Source organism: Condylura cristata, unplaced genomic scaffold, assembly GCF_000260355.1.
Source record: "Condylura cristata isolate star-nosed mole 26May11 unplaced genomic scaffold, ConCri1.0 scaffold00006, whole genome shotgun sequence".
Taxonomy (NCBI): domain Eukaryota; kingdom Metazoa; phylum Chordata; class Mammalia; order Eulipotyphla; family Talpidae; genus Condylura; species Condylura cristata.
In genome coordinates, this window is record NW_004567107.1 from 9,647,770 (window position 1) to 9,664,053 (window position 16,284).

Below are 16,284 nucleotides of genomic sequence, written 5' to 3' on the forward strand. Positions count from 1 at the left end.
GGGCAGCCGCGGGCCGGGCGCAGCCGCCGATGCGCCTGGCGGCCAGACTCCAAGGGGGACCGGTGGACACGCAGCCTCGCGGTGAGTTGGGCGCGGCCGGCAGGCGGCCGCTGGGGGGACTCCCCGCCTCACCCCTTCTCTTTCGAAAACTCCCTGAACTTTCGGGATGGTTGGAACGTTTCCGAAGAGGGTGTTGGAGTCCCTGGAGCCGCGCACTTGGGGGATGGAGGCGGGAGTGAATGGGGTCTCCGGAGCGACGGGAGCCGCGTTCGGGTCCCCCAGCCATTGGGGGACGTGGGTGACAGTCTCTGTTCCCTTGCCCCAAATCATTACTTTTCCTATGCGGGGTTGGGGGTGGGGGGGATGGTGGTGGAGACCGATGCGATGTTTAGGATTTTGCTCACGTCCGAAGTCGGGCTGCGGCAGGATTGGAAGGGGTGGGGGGGTTTGGCGTCGGAGCGACTGGAGAGCGGAGCGCTTGAACCCGAAGGGGGTGCTTCTCAAAGGCTTTTTTTTTTTCCTCCCTCTCGAACACCCTTTTTAAAAAGCCAACGGCCGCCCTGGGAGAGGCCGCGGCGCATGAATCATCCTAGCTTCCTGCCCCCGCCCGGCTCCGCGCTCGGGGTGCCGCTGATTTGAACTGGACGCCGACGGAACCCGCAAACAGGCATTTCTGTGCAGATGGGTTTGAATCAGCCAATCACAGCCGGCGGGGGCCCGCTCCGGGAGGATGGAGACGCGTGTGGGGGGACCGCCACCCGGCGGCCCCAGCCTGGCCAGGGAGGGGCGCGACAACCGGGCCCTCTCCCAGGCGCGCAGCGGGGGAGGAAGTGTCAGTGAACCTGCCGCAGCCGAGCTCCAGTTGGGCTCTGCAGAGACCTGGCAGCGCCTGAGCGCCCACGGAGCCAGGTGGCCGGGTGATGGCAGGGGTGAAGGCAGGCATTCAGACTGCAAAGCTTACCCAGTTCTGGGTACTCGACCATCCAGAAAAGAGGGACCAGGGATTGAAAGTGGAGGAGGGATGTGGCCGTGATGCCATCTGGTGGACCAAGACCCCAACACTGCCCTGCCCCAGGGTCCCTGACATGCACACACATGAATTTCACTTACTCAGTGAGACTCTGCTGTAAGACATCACCAGACACAATCAACCCGGAATACAAATGCACTCTTACCTGGGAAAATCTCGGACCCTTTTCCTGCCTACACATAACACCTGGTGTCCAAAGAGGCAGAGAGGAAGGGGACCAGATTATAGGGTGCAGGGAATAGTGTTTAGATAGCCATGTGGAGGGGTACGGTGCCAGTTAAGCCCTTGTATGCCAGTGAAGGCCCTGGGAGCCACAGGAGGTGTTTGGGAGCAGCAAGAAGGGATTTGGTGGTCCTATGGAAGAATTTGGTGGGAAGGCAGGAGAGCAGGGGCGTAGCCTGCTTAGCCTCAGGGGCTGGTCCCCATTCCCTGTCCCGGGCACCTTGCATAGGTGAATACATCCTGGGTGCTAGGCTCAGGGAGCAGTTATTGAATGAATGAATGAACGCATGCATGCATGCAAAATGTGAGGCCTAAACTCAGACCAGGGGGGCTGAAGTGGGGTGTAGGGCATGGAACCAGCAAAGCCAGATGCCAGAAATCCTTGTGCTTGAAGCTGGCCACCTGTGGCAACTCACTGGTTGAAGTTTCTGTGGCTTGGGGCCCATAGTCATACCATTAGCAGAAGAGAGAAAGCGGTGGAGGATGGTGAGAGATAGGTGTGGAGAGATTGCCATAAGAGTGACTTAATTCTTGGTGCAAATTTGCATCTGAGTAAAAGCATAAGCGAGTTTAAATGTCCCAGAATTGGTTTCCATTAAGTCATCCCATAATTGAGAACAGAAAAGGGGATTACAGAGGACACAGGTGGCCAAGCCCACCAGGTCACAAGCCACCCAAGAGTTTTCCTTTCAAGGTGCTTTTTCTGGGCAGGTCTCGTGATAGGGGTGAGGGTGCACCCTGGAGGAGGCCCTCAGAGAACACAGAGTACATTTGCTGAGGGGAGAAACCTCCACTTCCAAGTCAGGCGGGGGTCAGGCCCCCTGGGCAGGAACTTGCTCTGTGGTCAGTAGCAGGAGAGAGTAGGACTTCTGAGCCGCTGCTTCCCCTTGCCAAACCTCAGCTTCCCTACCTGAGGAGTGGGAATAGTGTCTCCATCGCATGGCTATCATGAGGATTCAGTGAGATGATAAAGGGCCTGGCATAAGGCACAGGTACAGACATGGTGGTCTCCTGATGGACTTGGGGATCAGGGAAGCTGGAAGTAAAACCCTGTTGCCTTTCTCTTCCAGCGGCCCTGGAAGCTGATGGAGACCCGGGCTCTGGACCCAGGGACTCGGGACTCCTATGGCGCCACCAGCCACCTCCCCAACAAGGGGGCTCTGGCAAAAGCCAAAAACAACTTCAAAGACCTGATGTCCAAGCTGACAGAGGGCCAGTATGTGCTGTGCCGGTGGACAGATGGACTGTACTACCTCGGGAAGATCAAGAGGGTAAAACTTTCTTCTCTGTTCCCAGATTCAGTAGCTCTCTACTCCTCTTCTGACCAGTGGCAGAGGATGGGGATGGCTGGGACATTCCCTTCTTGTCCCTCATGTTTAAAAACTGGAAATGTTTCGGAAAGCCAGGCCTGCCTTTGTGGGTGCCATCCCTAGGGCCACTGTTACCCAACCATTTCTTTAGAGAGGTGCCCTCTGAGCCTCCAGACACAACCAGGTTGGAGACCAACACACACCGTCTTCCTGGTTCTGTCCTTCGCTCCCACCAAGGTGCTGTCTCGGGCCCTGACTGTACAACCTCAGTGTCTGGAAATGCACTACCTCCAGAAACTGCTTCCCTTGCTGATCTAGCTCTGCTTCCTGGAACACAAGGGGGTCTGATCCTTCAGCTCTCCTCGGACAAACACGAGAAGCCTGTGTCCAGCAGGCTTTGCCCAGCCACTTTCTCAACTTGCCCCTCCCTGTCTTGCCCCAGGTCAGCAGCTCTAAGCAGAGCTGCCTTGTGACGTTTGAAGATAATTCCAAATACTGGGTCCTGTGGAAGGACATTCAGCATGGTGAGTATTCCAGGCGTTAGGCCTTGTCCACAGACGCCACTCCCCACCCCCCCAATCCATCCCAAGATGAAGGTCAGATTACTACTTGTGCTGTTGAGGTACAAGAAGGCAGTTTCTGGGGACCGTTACCATTAGGGATGATTTTTTTTTTTTTTAGATTTATTTATTTGTGCATACAGAACTGGGGTACAGGCCAGAGGCTCAGGGGCGGTGAGAGGCTTCACCAGAGACAGAGTGGGGAACAGAACAGGCATATCGACGAAGTACACTGCTGAGGGGAGCAGCGGGCGGGTCAGGAGAGGTCTGCCACGCCATGTGGTCACCTCCGGGGCAGGCGGGAATCGAACTCATGCGGAAGCGGCTTTAGATTCTCAGTGCAGTGCTTTAACCCGCTGCGCCACCAGGGAGGGCCCCCATTAGGGATGATTTTTAAGGAACGTAGACACCCCAGAACCCAGGGCACCTTCCCTTGCCTCCACCATAGCTGCCTGTACAGACTGATCCTGCCCCAAGCCCCTCCTCGCCCTTGTTGGGGAAAGGTCTGAAGCAGCCAGAAGCTTCTCTCTTGGGTTCCTCCAGCACTAGGAGCCAGCTGGTGAGGAAGGACTGCTCCTCTCAGCCATCCTGGAGAAGGCTGGCTGTGCGCCAGGCCACACCCCAGTGCTCTCCTGGGCTCCCCTGCACGGGTCTGGCTCCCCAGCCAGATGAGTGCTCCTCCAGGGCAGAGGGGATTCCCTGGGTGTCTCCCCCTCTGACAGCATATGACTGAGTTCCCTGTAGTTCTGGATGCATCACTTTAGGAGGCCAGTGAGGACTGACCGAGACCCATGGGAGCTCCGGGAGGCATGTCAGTAATTGGAGCAAGAATGACCCCCAATAAGCATGTATTGAATGTGTGTTAGCTGCCATACACACTGAGGTCCTGGGGACACACTGCTGGGCACGTAGCATTTCTCCCCTAACAGTACTTTCAGGAGGTTGGGGAGTGAGGCAAGAGCAGGCAGAAGCATACACACCTCACAGTGTATTTAATTTATGTGCACTCACTTTTCACATGTTCAGTCCACATATTTATTCTTTAAAAAGTACAAATAAGAAAGGAGAGGAAGCTCATAGGTTAAAAGCAATTGAACAAAGTTACATTGTTGTGACATTTTTATTTGACACAATTGGAAATGTAAACACTAACTGAATATCTTGATACTAAGAAATTATTTGCAATTTTTAGGGGTAGAGTGTCACCATAGTTATGTTGTTTTCATTTTTATTTTTTGAAGGTTTTATTATTTATGCATACAAGAACTGGTGTACAGGAAAGAGATGCAGGGGGTGAGAGGATTTACCAGAGACAGAGTGGGGAGCACAGCAGGCAGGTCTCCTGAAATACACTGCTGAGGGGAGCAGCAGGGAGACAGGAGCCGTCTGCTGCGCCATGTGGGTCAGCTCCCTGGCCAGGGATCGAACTCTTGCTTCAGTGACTGGCGATAGCTTGATAGCACTGAGACTTCGAACCCCTGCGCCACCAGGAAGGCCCCTGTAATTATGTTGTATGTCTGGAACTTGATTCAGAACAGCCCAGAATCACGAGTTTATAATTATTGAAGAGAATGTGGTGTTTGTTACAGTCTAGCCCATAATAAATATTTTAAATTATTTAATAAAAAATACCGTTCAACAAATCAAGCTACATTAGGCAGGAAAGGCAACATGCTAACAGAAGGGTTTTGCTGTCAAGCGGCCCTGGGTTGAAGTCCCCTCTGCTCACTAGCTGAGCAAACGATGGATGTGGGGGAGCAGCCACCACCCCAACTTTGGTGAGAAAAGGTACTGTGAGTGTCTGTGGAGACGGGCTTGGCTGTGGGTCCGTGCTAGCACAGCCCCGAGGCGTGGCCCCTGGAGCGTGGCTTCAGCACACTGCAGCTCCTGCAGCCCCCCACTGGCTCTCTTTCAGCTGGTGTCCCAGGGGAGGAGCCCAAGTGCAACATCTGCCTGGGAAAGACCTCGGGGCCCTTGAACGAGATCCTCATCTGCGGGAAGTGTGGCCTGGGTGAGTCGGTGGGCAGGGTGCTGAGCAGGCCCCGCCCGCGGCCCTCATGCCCCCACCGGCCCGTGATGGGCACCACCACAGACTGTTTGGGCTCCCGCTGGCTCCTGTTTCTCCTGGAGCTCCAGAGGGACTGGGGCCGGTGTCTAGGAATGAGGGCTAGGGAGGACACCCTGGGGCGAGCTATGGCTTCTGGGAAGTAGGTAAGGCACGCAGTGCAGGTCGGAGCCCACGGGCCGAGGGGATGGGGGGGAGAGGTGGGCACAGGGACCAGTCAGACCTCGGGGCCTCCAGCCAGGGCCAGTGCCGTCTTCAGGGGGCTGGCAAGGCTCACAGCTCCTAGACTTGCCGCAGCCGTCCCAGCCCTGCCACCCCTCTGGGCTAACCGCCGTGCGGCCTCTTCCCTGTGGGTACTCAGCCCCCCTCTGCCGCAGGTTACCACCAGCAGTGCCACATCCCCATGGCGGGCAGCGCCGACAGGCCCCGGCTCACACCTTGGTTCTGCCGACGCTGCATCTTCGCGCTGGCTGTGCGGGTGAGCCCTCCGTCCTCAGCCCCGGCCTTTCCTCCGTGCTGCAGTCAGGACCCCAGAGCCTGGCTCAGACCGGACACCCCGCCAGAGAGCCCAGCCTCGGAGGCAGACAGCACCATGGCCGCTTGCCAGCTGCGTGTCCTGGGCAGGTTCTTAAGCCTCTCTGAGCCAGTTTGCTCAACTGTAAAATGGTACGGGTGTGCTGTCCGGAGCGGGAGGCCCCCCAAATGGTGCCTTTAAATAGTGGTACGGGTGTGCTGTCGGGGGTGGGGGCCCATAAATGGTGCCTTGCACTTAAAGGAGAAAATCCACCTGCGTGCCCACACTGGTCGTTATTGTTCTCTGTTACTGTGAACACCAATATTGATGGAGATTGTTCAGGGACAGCGAGCAGATGGGAAAAGCCCCCTTGCGTCTCTGACCCTGGGATAGCTGGGGGTCCCCTTGAGAGCCCAGTGCTGATACCCTGTGAGTGACTGGCCCTCATCTCCCCATAGAAAGGTGGCGCGCTGAAGAAGGGCGCCATCGCCAGGACCCTGCAGGCCGTGAAGATGGTGCTGTCCTACCAGCCCGAGGAGCTCGAGTGGGACTCGCCCCACCGCACCAACCAGCAGCAGTGCTACTGCTACTGCGGAGGCCCCGGAGAGTAAGGCCGTGGGCGGGGCCGCCCTGGGTGGAGGCGGGTGCCGCCAGGCAGGCGCTGGACCGGCAGGTGCTGGATGGGAGACTGAGCCCTGGGAACGTGGCCTGAGGGGCGGGGCCCTGTGGAGGGACCCTGGCTAAGACCCTGAACATCAAAATAGTGGGCGTGGGCCTGGAGGGCAGAGCCGTGGAGAGCCAAGGGTCAGCATGTTTTCTTGGGGGCCTGTGGGAAAGGAGGAAGTACAGAGGAGTGGTTCAGAGTCTAGTCAGACATCCACGTCCTCCCTGCCCCTTCCCGCTGCAGACCCCAACTTCAGTGACCATCATTCTCCCTCTGTGCGGTGGGAGCTGAGTTAGAGAATTCCAGAAAGGCTCTCAGTACTTGGCACCCGAGCACTAAACAGATGTCTGGGACATAGCAACCACCTGAGGTCGTGAAGCTGAGCCTCTCACCTCCGTGAGATAAGAGCCTTTGCGCTGTGCCTGCAGGGGCTGGGTTGTGGCTGGGGCTGCTTTGCAGGAGGCTTGCTCTGGCTCCAGGGGGTCCTCGCTCCCCTTCCCCTTCCCTGTCGGCTTGGCCTCCCTGTAGCCACGAGGGAGGCTGAGCGCCACAGGTGGGGGGTAGCGGAAGTGAGATGGGACTCTGACCACAGGAAACTCGGGCTGTCTCTGCATCTCAGCTTGGGGTCCAGAGGCTGCGCTTTCAGCCTGACTGGGCAACTTGGGCAAATCCCTAGAACCTCCTCAGGTCTCAGATGAGAGGAAGCCCTGGGGCGGGGGCATCCGCTGCCCTGGTGTGGGGAGGCCTGAGGGATGACAGACACGTTGCTAGAGGGCTCAGCACTCAGGCGAGGGTCTCAGGCCTAACCCAGCAGAATCGCACAGTAAGCACTTTGTGAAAATGTACCTCTCGGGACCCCCAAGCCGGGTAGGTCTGGAGCAGGCCGAGGAATCTGCATTTAACCTAGATCTAGATGATTCTGATGCAGGTGGCCACATACCGCCACCCCTGGCCAGGTATGAACTGAGTCCACTGTAAAGAAAATACTTATTCTTCATTACTAGTCCGTGAGCAGTTGTGGAAAGGCCGTGACAGGGTAGCTTCAGTACCAGGCGAGACACGACACTTTGCAGCCCTGTGGTCAGACTTAGGGGAACCCTTATTCTGCTGGGAGGTCCCCAGGCAGTGCGCTGGCAGTGTTATTTGGGAAGCAGTGCAGGCGCTCAGGTCAGAGATGGCTCCAGTGTGGCTGGCGCAAGGGATCAGGACCTGAAGCACTTTCTACCACTGCTTCCCGGTGCCTGTGAGCAAGCTCTTCATCTCTGGCGCATCTGCAAGGTGGGGCCAGTGACTGACCACAGAGGCTCTCTCACACCCTGCTCCAGGACCTCCCCTGCGTCCCAGTCCTCCGGTCCCCAGGGGGGGGCTGGCTTGGTTGCTGGGCTGACGCCTGGCTGGGGTGGGGGTGGGGTGACCCTGGCTCCTCTGGCTCTCCAGGTGGTACCTGCGGATGCTGCAGTGCTACCGGTGTAGACAGTGGTTCCACGAGGCCTGCACCCAGTGCCTCAACGAGCCCATGATGTTTGGAGACCGGTAGGTGCTGATCTGGTCTGGCTCAGCCTTGGGGGTGTGTTGGGGGGGATGTCAGGGGACAGCAGCAGCAGCAGGTCTCCAGGCTCTAGACAAGCAGGGGCCTATGAGAGTGAGGACCACCAAGGGGGAAGTGGGGGGAGGTCTCCTCAGTAGAGCACATGCTGAGCCGCATGCCAGTTGCCATTGACTTGTGGGGGGCCTTAGACAAATTCCTGCCTCCCCTAAGCCCCAGTTTCTTGGAGGTGTCTGGGGAAGGGGGAGGGACCCAGGCCCTGCCCCACTCCTCTCGGGGCTAGAGAGTCACTGGGAGACGGATGACCAGTGCGGCTGATGGCCAAGCCTCCCAGCCCTAGGAGGACCACACTGACTTTGGGATGGCAGGTGGGGGTTGTGGGGAGGAGACCCATGTGAGATGGGGTGTCAGAACCCCCCAACCACAGGCCCCCTCTCCACCCACCCACAGGTTCTACCTGTTCTTCTGCTCCGTGTGTAACCAGGGCCCAGAGTACATCGAGAGGCTGCCCCTGCGATGGTGAGAGGGGGCTTGGCCAGGGCCCACCGGCCCCTTCTCCGCCCTTCCCTCTGGGAGCAATGCCATCTCAGCCACCAGGCCCCAGCCTTGCCCCTGCCCCTCAGCCTACACCCAGGAGGCTGCTACCTCACCCTACCCCACCTCCTTGCCCCCTTGCCCAGGGTGGATGTGGTTCACCTGGCCCTCTACAACCTGGGGGTGCAGAGCAAGAAGAAGTACTTTGACTTTGAGGAGATTCTGGCCTTTGTCAACCACCACTGGGAGCTCCTGCAGCTCGGCAAGGTACGCAGGACTGTGGGCCAGCAGAATGGCGCACGGCGCAGAACTAGCGCCTGGGTCGCGGTGCTCCCTCTCGGGCAGTGCTGCCCCTCTGCGAGGGTTGCTGGCTGCAACAGAGACCCAGAGCCTTTGACTGCTGCTTGCCTGAGCTGAAACTTCCTGAGCCAGGTTTTGGCAGTGGGTGGGTTACCGCCACCCACTCACCTGGGGAGCTGCAGCCCCCCTAGATTGTCCGGCTCCTGACGCCTGACTGGGATGGAAGGCGAAGCGGGTCTGCCCTCTGCTGGCTGTACTCTGAAATAGCAGCACTGGGTCACCGGAGGCCTGGGAGCCTGCCACCTCAGGAGTGGAGCGGGAGCAAAGCAGACTCCAGATGTCACAGGAGGAGAATGACTGGCAGGTGGTAGCAGAGCTTTGGAGCTGAGCAGGGACTGGAGCTGGGGCCTCCCAAATGCTTCCAGAACCACCTTCCCCTAAAGAGGTAGAACCGTCTCCACCACATCCAGAGCCGGGCATCTTCTCGACCCACTGCCCAAACCCTTTGTCCATGAGAAGGGCTTTTCACAAACTGGCAACCTCTAAATTATCATGTAATTGCAGCTTCATTCGCAGTATTGGATCATTTATAAAGGACATGCATATGATTACTCCTTAGAGGGTAGAGAGAACTGGCATTTATACATATGAAAAAGCCTCACAGGTTTCTGGTAGAAAAAAATGTAAATCCCAAAAGGTGTAAGGAAGGGCACTTTTTAAAAAAATCACCCCTGCTCCCACACCACAGCACCCAGAAACAACTACAGGTAACGCTTGGGTGCACTTCCCTCCATTGTCCGTCTCCTATGAAGTTCTTTTTACGTGGATTAGATTTTACCGTGTGCGTGTTAAACCGGCCCTTTTTCCCACTTCACACTTTCATTCTGTGTTAAAATGTACTTGGAGCTTTTCTGTGGTGGCTGTGTTTTCTTCTGGTTGCAAGTGCACGCAGGCTCTTACCCGTTTGCCCGTCATCAGAACAAAGCTGCAATGAACGCTGTTTATGTAGAGCTCGTGTTCTGTGGTTCACCTATGGGATTGATCTCATGGGATAGTGTTACTGGGTCATGGTCCTGGACATGTTTAAAGCTCTTGCTAAGTTCAGGACAGAGATCACCCTCCCCACTTACCAGTAGGAAGTGAGCTGAGATCTGGGCTACACTGGAGGGCCTCACCTGGAGGGCCTCACCTGGAGAGCCAGCAGCACCAGGAGATGGAGGGGAGGAGGGGCATGACTGAGGCTTCCTCAGATACCTGGGGCCCAGGTGTGACCGCGCTTCTGCTCTCTTTAGCTCACCAGCACCCCTGTGACAGACCGCGGACCCCATCTCCTCAACGCTCTGAACAGCTACAAAAGCCGGTGCGTGCAAGCAAGGGAGTGCTGTGGGGCCCGGGACGTGGGGCTCCAATCCCAGATTCTTCCTACCTTACAGCCTTTGCTCAAGCTGTCCCCCATCACCTCTGTGACCACATTAGTCTCCGCCCCCCCTCGGTCCTTGAAGACCCAGGAAGCACCCACCTCCTTGTGACCACACCTCCCCTCCAGCCCATTGACTGGGGAGCCCCACTCCCCGCTCTGGTTGGCATGGCCGTGGGCCAGGATCTCAGGTCGGTTTTCCCTTGGGGTGCTGTGCCCTCCTAAGCCATCCCCAGCCATGCCTTACCATCCTGATTTGATTTGCGTTCTTCTGGGCACACAGCTGGCACAGCCCCCACTGCTGCCCCCTGGGCCCTTAGCGGCACTCCAGGCCTCTTGTGATCGGGCCCTGCCCCCGCCCGCCTCCACCCTGTGCTCGCTTCTCCTGGTGTCGCCATGCTGGCCCTGCACTCGCCCACTCAGGGCTGTCCATGTTCTTCCTCAGCCTAGAACATGCCTCAGTCTGTTTGGTTCACTCGTTCCGTCCACACTTAACCTGTCAAACTGCTGCTGCCAGCCTGCAGTGATACTGCAGACGGAGGGAGACACGGGGCGTGCTTCAGACCCTCTCCCTGCAGCGCCGCGCGGAGTTACCGTCCCTGTCATGATGGAGGGCCCAAGCACAGTCCGCCCTTGAGTGCCAAGACCTCCCGCCCTCTGGGGACACTCCCAGGAGGGGCTGTGTGTGAGACACCCCCACACGGCAGCTTAGTCATGTTGGAAGCTGAGGGAAGTGCCTGGAGCTCCTGTGAGTCTCCCTGGAGAGCAGAGAACAGAGTGGTGTGGAGCACACTGGACAAGAGCAGCTCCGCTGGAAGGTGGAGGCCTTGTAGGATGCAGCCTTGGGGTTGGTTGGTTAAGGCAGAGAAGGGAGAGCCGCCAGAACCACTCAGACACGGCAGGAAGGAGCCTCCAGCCTCGTTCTTACCAGCACCCAGGAGCCCTGACCCACGGGCCATTCTGGGGTTTAGCTTGGACCACAGGGCAAAGCCTGTCCTTTTGATGCTTGACTCTCCTCCCCAGGAGGGTGGACCAACAGACTTCAGAGCTTTCTCCTCTCCCTGCCCACCCCCAGGTTCCTCTGTGGCAAGGAGATCAAGAAGAAGAAGTGCATCTTCCGCCTGCGCATCCGGGTCCCGCCCAACCCGCCCGGGAAGCTGCTGCCTGACAAGGGCCTGGCGCCCACTGAGAATGGTGCCCCCTCTGAGCTGCGGCGGAGAGGAAAGAGCAAGGCTGGGTCAGTGTCCGGGCCAAGGGTGGCAAGCTCCAGCTCCCTGCTCCAGCCCCAGCCTAGGCACTGCGAGCTGGGTCTGAGACTGGGGGTGCCTGCGTGAGCAGCTCCTCACAGCCAGGGGGTCCCTCAGAGCACCAGCTAGTGGCCCAGGTGGGCCTTGGACCAACATCCCTGCCCCCACCACAGTCCTTCCTGCCTTGCTTGGAGGAAAAGCCAGGTCAGAGGCCCGGTCCTGCTGGATGAGGGTTCAGGCAGAGGTGAGGGGGGGTGTGGTAGGGCTCTCCAGCGCCCCCCGGGCGTGGGGCAGAACACATCAGGGTCATGTGCCTGGGATGATGCCTGTCTGCCCATCCCCCTCCACACCCTCCCTTACCGCCCTCCCAGACACCCACCTCCTCCTCAGTGAGCTGTCCCCTCACTGCCTCCCCCAGCCCGCCTCTCTTCCCTTGGGCCTTCAGGCCTTGACTGCGCCATCTTCTCCCTTTTCTGTCTCCACAGTTTGTTGCCTCATGAATTCCAGCAGCAGAAAAGGCGAGTTTATAGAAGAAAAAGATCAAAGTTTTTGCTGGAAGATGCTATTCCCAGTGTTAGTTTCGTTTCTACTTCTCTGCTTTCACATCCGGGGTCAGCACATATTAGGGATTCCTCTACAGAAAACTGGGCACCCCAGGCCAGGGGACTTCCCCACATCCCTTAAAGAAGCCAGTTCCTACTGCAATGAGACAAAGAAAAGCCAGGCACTGCAGGGCCCCCTCTCTATGTCCCCCCAAGTTCCCAAGAACCACAGGAGCAAGGGACAGTAAACGCTTGTCCTGTCATCCGGAGCCGTGTGGGCAGTGAGGGCAGCCAGGTCTCCCCCGTCTCAGCCTGACTGGCTGCTTTGGAAGCACTTTGATGCTGTCATTTCCTCCTGCTGTGCTCCCCTGTGCCCCCAAGGGTGAAGTTCTGTAGGCAGGGTGTGGCCCGTGTGTTGAAGTCGGGGTGACCGAGGCTCAGACACTGAAAGGTCACACGGCTGGCTAGAGACAGGTCAGGACCAGCACCCACAGCTGGCTCCCAGGTCAGAACGGGCATGAGGAGGAGATAGGCCCTGGCCTCCGGAAAGCCCAGCCCTCAGAAGTTCTGGTTGGACCAGCAGCAGGGACAAAGGAGGTGGCGAGGGGGCCCAGAGATGACTGACCACTCTGCCCCGCCCGTGTCCACAGAGCGACTTCACCTCGGCCTGGAGCACCAACCATCACCTGGCCAGCATATTCGACTTCACCCTGGATGAGATCCAGAGCTTAAAGAGGTATCAACGGGACCCAGGACAGGGCTGCTCTGAGGTGGAGGCCACCTGTGAGGTCGGCTGTGAAGGCAGGTGCTGGGAGGAGCCAAGCAGAAAGCTGTGTGAGGGCTGGGAACCCCTTAGGGTCACAGTGCAGCGGCTGCCCCCCCCCACTTCAGGGCTGGCACAATGGCGCCCTGCTGTCTATCTCAGAGGCTGCCCCACAGCAGTCCTGACTGACAGCCCTCCCTCGCCTGCCCTCCCCCACCCCACGCCCCTCTGCTGAACTCCGTGCTGGCGCCAGGTTCCCACTCCTGGAGAGATGTGTGCCAGGATGTGCTCGCTTCCTGAGCGTCACTGTGGGTCCCCCATAGTGACCCCGTGTGGAGGGGAGCAGGGACCCAGCCTCTGCTTGCTTCACTAGGCGTGTGACTTCAGAGAAAGCCTTCGACCTCTGAACCGCCTCCTCTGTTTTAAGAACCAGACTCAGTTGCGGCCTGTGGCCCGGGAAGCGCGGCACCGTGCCAGCCAGGCGCCTTCACTGGCGGCTCCTTCTTGTCACCTCCAGGGCAGGGTGGTCGCGGTTGGCTTTCCTGACCCCTTGATCTTGAAGAAGTGGGGGGGGGGGCAGCTGCAGGGAGGTGGCCTGGGGCTCAGTGAGGGGAAGGCGGCCTCTGTTGCACAGAGGACGCGAGGGGACCCAGAGGTGACCGGGGAGATCCCACGGGGCACGAGGGCCAAGGCCAATGGCAGGCTCGCCCTCTCATCCCTCCCAGTGCCAGCTCAGGCCAGACCTTCTTCTCAGATGTGGACTCCACTGACGCTGCCAGCACGTCCGGCTCCGCCTCCACCAGCGTCTCCTACGGCTCCAGGTACACCTCCCGGCCCACGGCTCGGGTGCCGCCAGCTGTCCCCACCCCCCGTGCCACCTCAGGGCCCCTCGTGGCACCTTGTGGCTCATGCTGTCTAGGACTGGGGGACCTGACTGATCACTGGGTCAGGTCTTGGACCCTCCGGTTCCGAGGCACAGGGATTCGGATGGGCTGAGCACGGGTGTTCTGGTCACGCCTCTTCACCCACTAGAGAAGGTTCTGTGACTTCCCTGGGTGACATCAGGGCCTGCATTCTCTCCTTCATTTCCTTGGCCTGCTCACGCTGCATGCTGAGTGCCTCCCAGACTGCTGCTCTCCCAACCTCGTGTCTCCTCCGGGCCTGTACACCTGAGAGAGGGGACCTGGCACCCTGCCGGGTGTAAGGTCTGCGAGAAGGGGCAGAAATCCTGGGGGGCCCAGCTGGGGGCGGCCCATTTGACCATCGCTGGCCCTCAGCAGCACAGGGAGGGTGGTGCTGCATCATACATGCCTTCTGAACTCCGCGGCTCCCTGAATGATTTCAGGGCATTTTGGCCCTTACAGAAGTAGAATCAAAACTATAACCCTACAGGAGGGGGCTGGGAGTCTTTATTCCGAGCCCCTCTATCTCCTTGTCTGCCATCACCCTGTACGTTCAGGTATTTCTTCCTGTTCTTTGGTTCTCACTGGTTCTTCCGGTCAGTTTCTGTTGCTAAGCTCTGTGACCGTGCCACCTCATCTTGTGCATGTGCCCATGCCCGGCCTCTGCCTCGTCTGTAACCCCCTCCTGTTCGACTCTTCTAGCTACAGATGAGTCTCCGTCAAGGTTGAGGCAGAGTAAGCAGGGTCTCTGTGCTGGCAGAGAACAGCACCCAGTACTCTGCAGCTCTGCGCCCCTAACTACCAAGAGCAGGTGCTTCTGAGCTGGACACTTCTGGGCTTGCCCCCTGGCCCTGCCCCTCCCAGCTCTGGCTTCTCTGGAGCCTCCTCCGGGGCATCGAGGGGCTGTCCCATGCCCAGGACCTAGTCTGGAGCCTTGGCGTGTGCTCAGGGAGAGGCTCTTCTGTTGTAACGATCACATCTCATGCCCGTCACGTGCCCCTCCCCCTCCTGACACAGGCGGACAGTGGGCAGCCGGAAGAGGAAGCTGGCAGCCAAAGCGTATCTGCCACTGCGGGCGAAGCGGCGGGCAGTCGAGCCAGGTGGACGCTGCCCCTCGGACAGCAGTGCAGAAGGGGTTTCGGGTCCAGAGCGGGCAGACGAAGGCATCGACAGCCACACCTTTGAGAGCATCAGTGAAGATGACTCTTCCTTGTCCCACCTCAAGTCATCCATCACCAACTACTTTGGTGCGGCTGGGCGGTTAGCGTGTGGAGAGAAGTACCAGGTGTTGGCTCGCAGAGTCACGCCCGAGGGCAAGGTTCAGTATCTGGTGGAGTGGGAGGGGACCACCCCTTACTGACTGGCCCCCTGGGGATGCCAAGAGCCCGGGAAACCAAAGGTGAGACCATGGAAGCCACAGGCTGCCGCTCTCTGCAGGCTGGAGCAGAGAGGGACCCAAGACAGCAGCAGGCGCCTGGGAGCGCCCTCTTGCCTGTCCAGCCAGCCAGGCCTGTGCCTCACAGGCGGTGCCCATTCTGCCTCAGGCCTCCTCAGGCTCCTCACTTCTGTCCTGTGTCTCCCAGGTCCCACTGCCGTGCCTCAGTGTCCCCACACGCTCCCCATCCCCTCAAACTGTATCTGTTCCTCTGGGCTTGTACCCCTCTGGGTCTGTGACTTTTTCTCGTGGGCTGAATCTCTCTGTCCCCCAATTCTGTGTCCTGCACTTTCTCCCGCTTTGGGTGTGATCACACACCCTATGTGGGTGTGGCTGTCATGAGCCCCTGGCTGGGAGGTGTCAGTGCTCTGAGGGGCACACTGTGAGACAGAAACTTGAGAAAGCCTGGGTGAAGGTGCGCCAGAGGAGGCCTCGCCCACCAGCCTGCCCTTGGAAGAGGGGGCGAACATGGGCGACGCCTCCGTGACAGCCAGGATGGCGGAGAGCCTGGCTGGTGGGATCTGAGGAGGCTGGGTCTGCCACAGAGGCCCCGCAGGCCGATATGAAGGCTGAGAGTGAGGGCTGCAGTGTCACCTTCTGGGGTCCCAGCAGTGGTCCTTTCCCAGGTCACAGCCCCTTTCAGTCGCTGGCTTATAGCTGGGCCTGGCCTTACAGACCTGTAGGCCAGGGAGAGGGAGAGGAAAGGGAGCCACATAGGCCAGCTGCCCCTCAGCAGACCCCCCCAGCCCCACACACCGAACAGTACACTCACTCCACTTGTGCTTTCACCCCCTGGGTGTACAGGCCCCCACACGGAAGTCAGCCTCGCCCTCTTCTTCCTACGGCCGTGTGCTGCCACTGAATGTGAAAGTCCAGCCTCTGCCCCCGTGTTCAAACCCATGACCCAGCTTTGACCCCACAGGGAAGCACAGGGGTCCCCAACCCTCTTCCTTTCATCCCTTGCCCAGCCCTAAAATTGACAATCACTTTTGGGACAGGCTGGGGTTAAGGTCCTGTCTGTCCGTCAGTCCCTTCAATGGGAAACTTATCATCAGTGGGAGTATAAATAGAATTCCTAGAATCAGCATTTAAACTTGAACCTGTCTGGATGGAAACCAAAAATGGGAGGGGAAGGGGACCCCTCATTTTTGCTGCTTCCAGGTATTAGAAACTGACTCACTAGATTGGAAAGTGGAAAGAAGTGCCTTGACTGGGGAGTGGGGGGGGGGGGGG

General features: G+C 58.7%; 1 protein-coding gene across 1 annotated transcript; it reads left to right on the forward strand.

Annotated features, from left to right (window-relative positions):
- The first annotated feature begins 48 nt into the window (after positions 1–48).
- PHF19 (PHD finger protein 19) lies at positions 49–16,261 on the forward strand. Its single transcript, XM_004677386.2, has 15 exons — positions 49–81; positions 2,323–2,523; positions 3,005–3,086; positions 5,038–5,133; positions 5,565–5,665; positions 6,160–6,308; positions 7,803–7,898; positions 8,362–8,430; positions 8,592–8,712; positions 10,038–10,105; positions 11,238–11,399; positions 11,895–11,982; positions 12,602–12,687; positions 13,440–13,535; positions 14,634–16,261. Exons 2-15 carry the CDS (start codon positions 2,338–2,340, stop codon positions 14,974–14,976), a joined length of 1,743 nt encoding a protein of 580 aa, XP_004677443.1. The 5' UTR covers positions 49–81; positions 2,323–2,337; the 3' UTR covers positions 14,977–16,261.
- Positions 16,262–16,284: the final 23 nt, after the last annotated feature.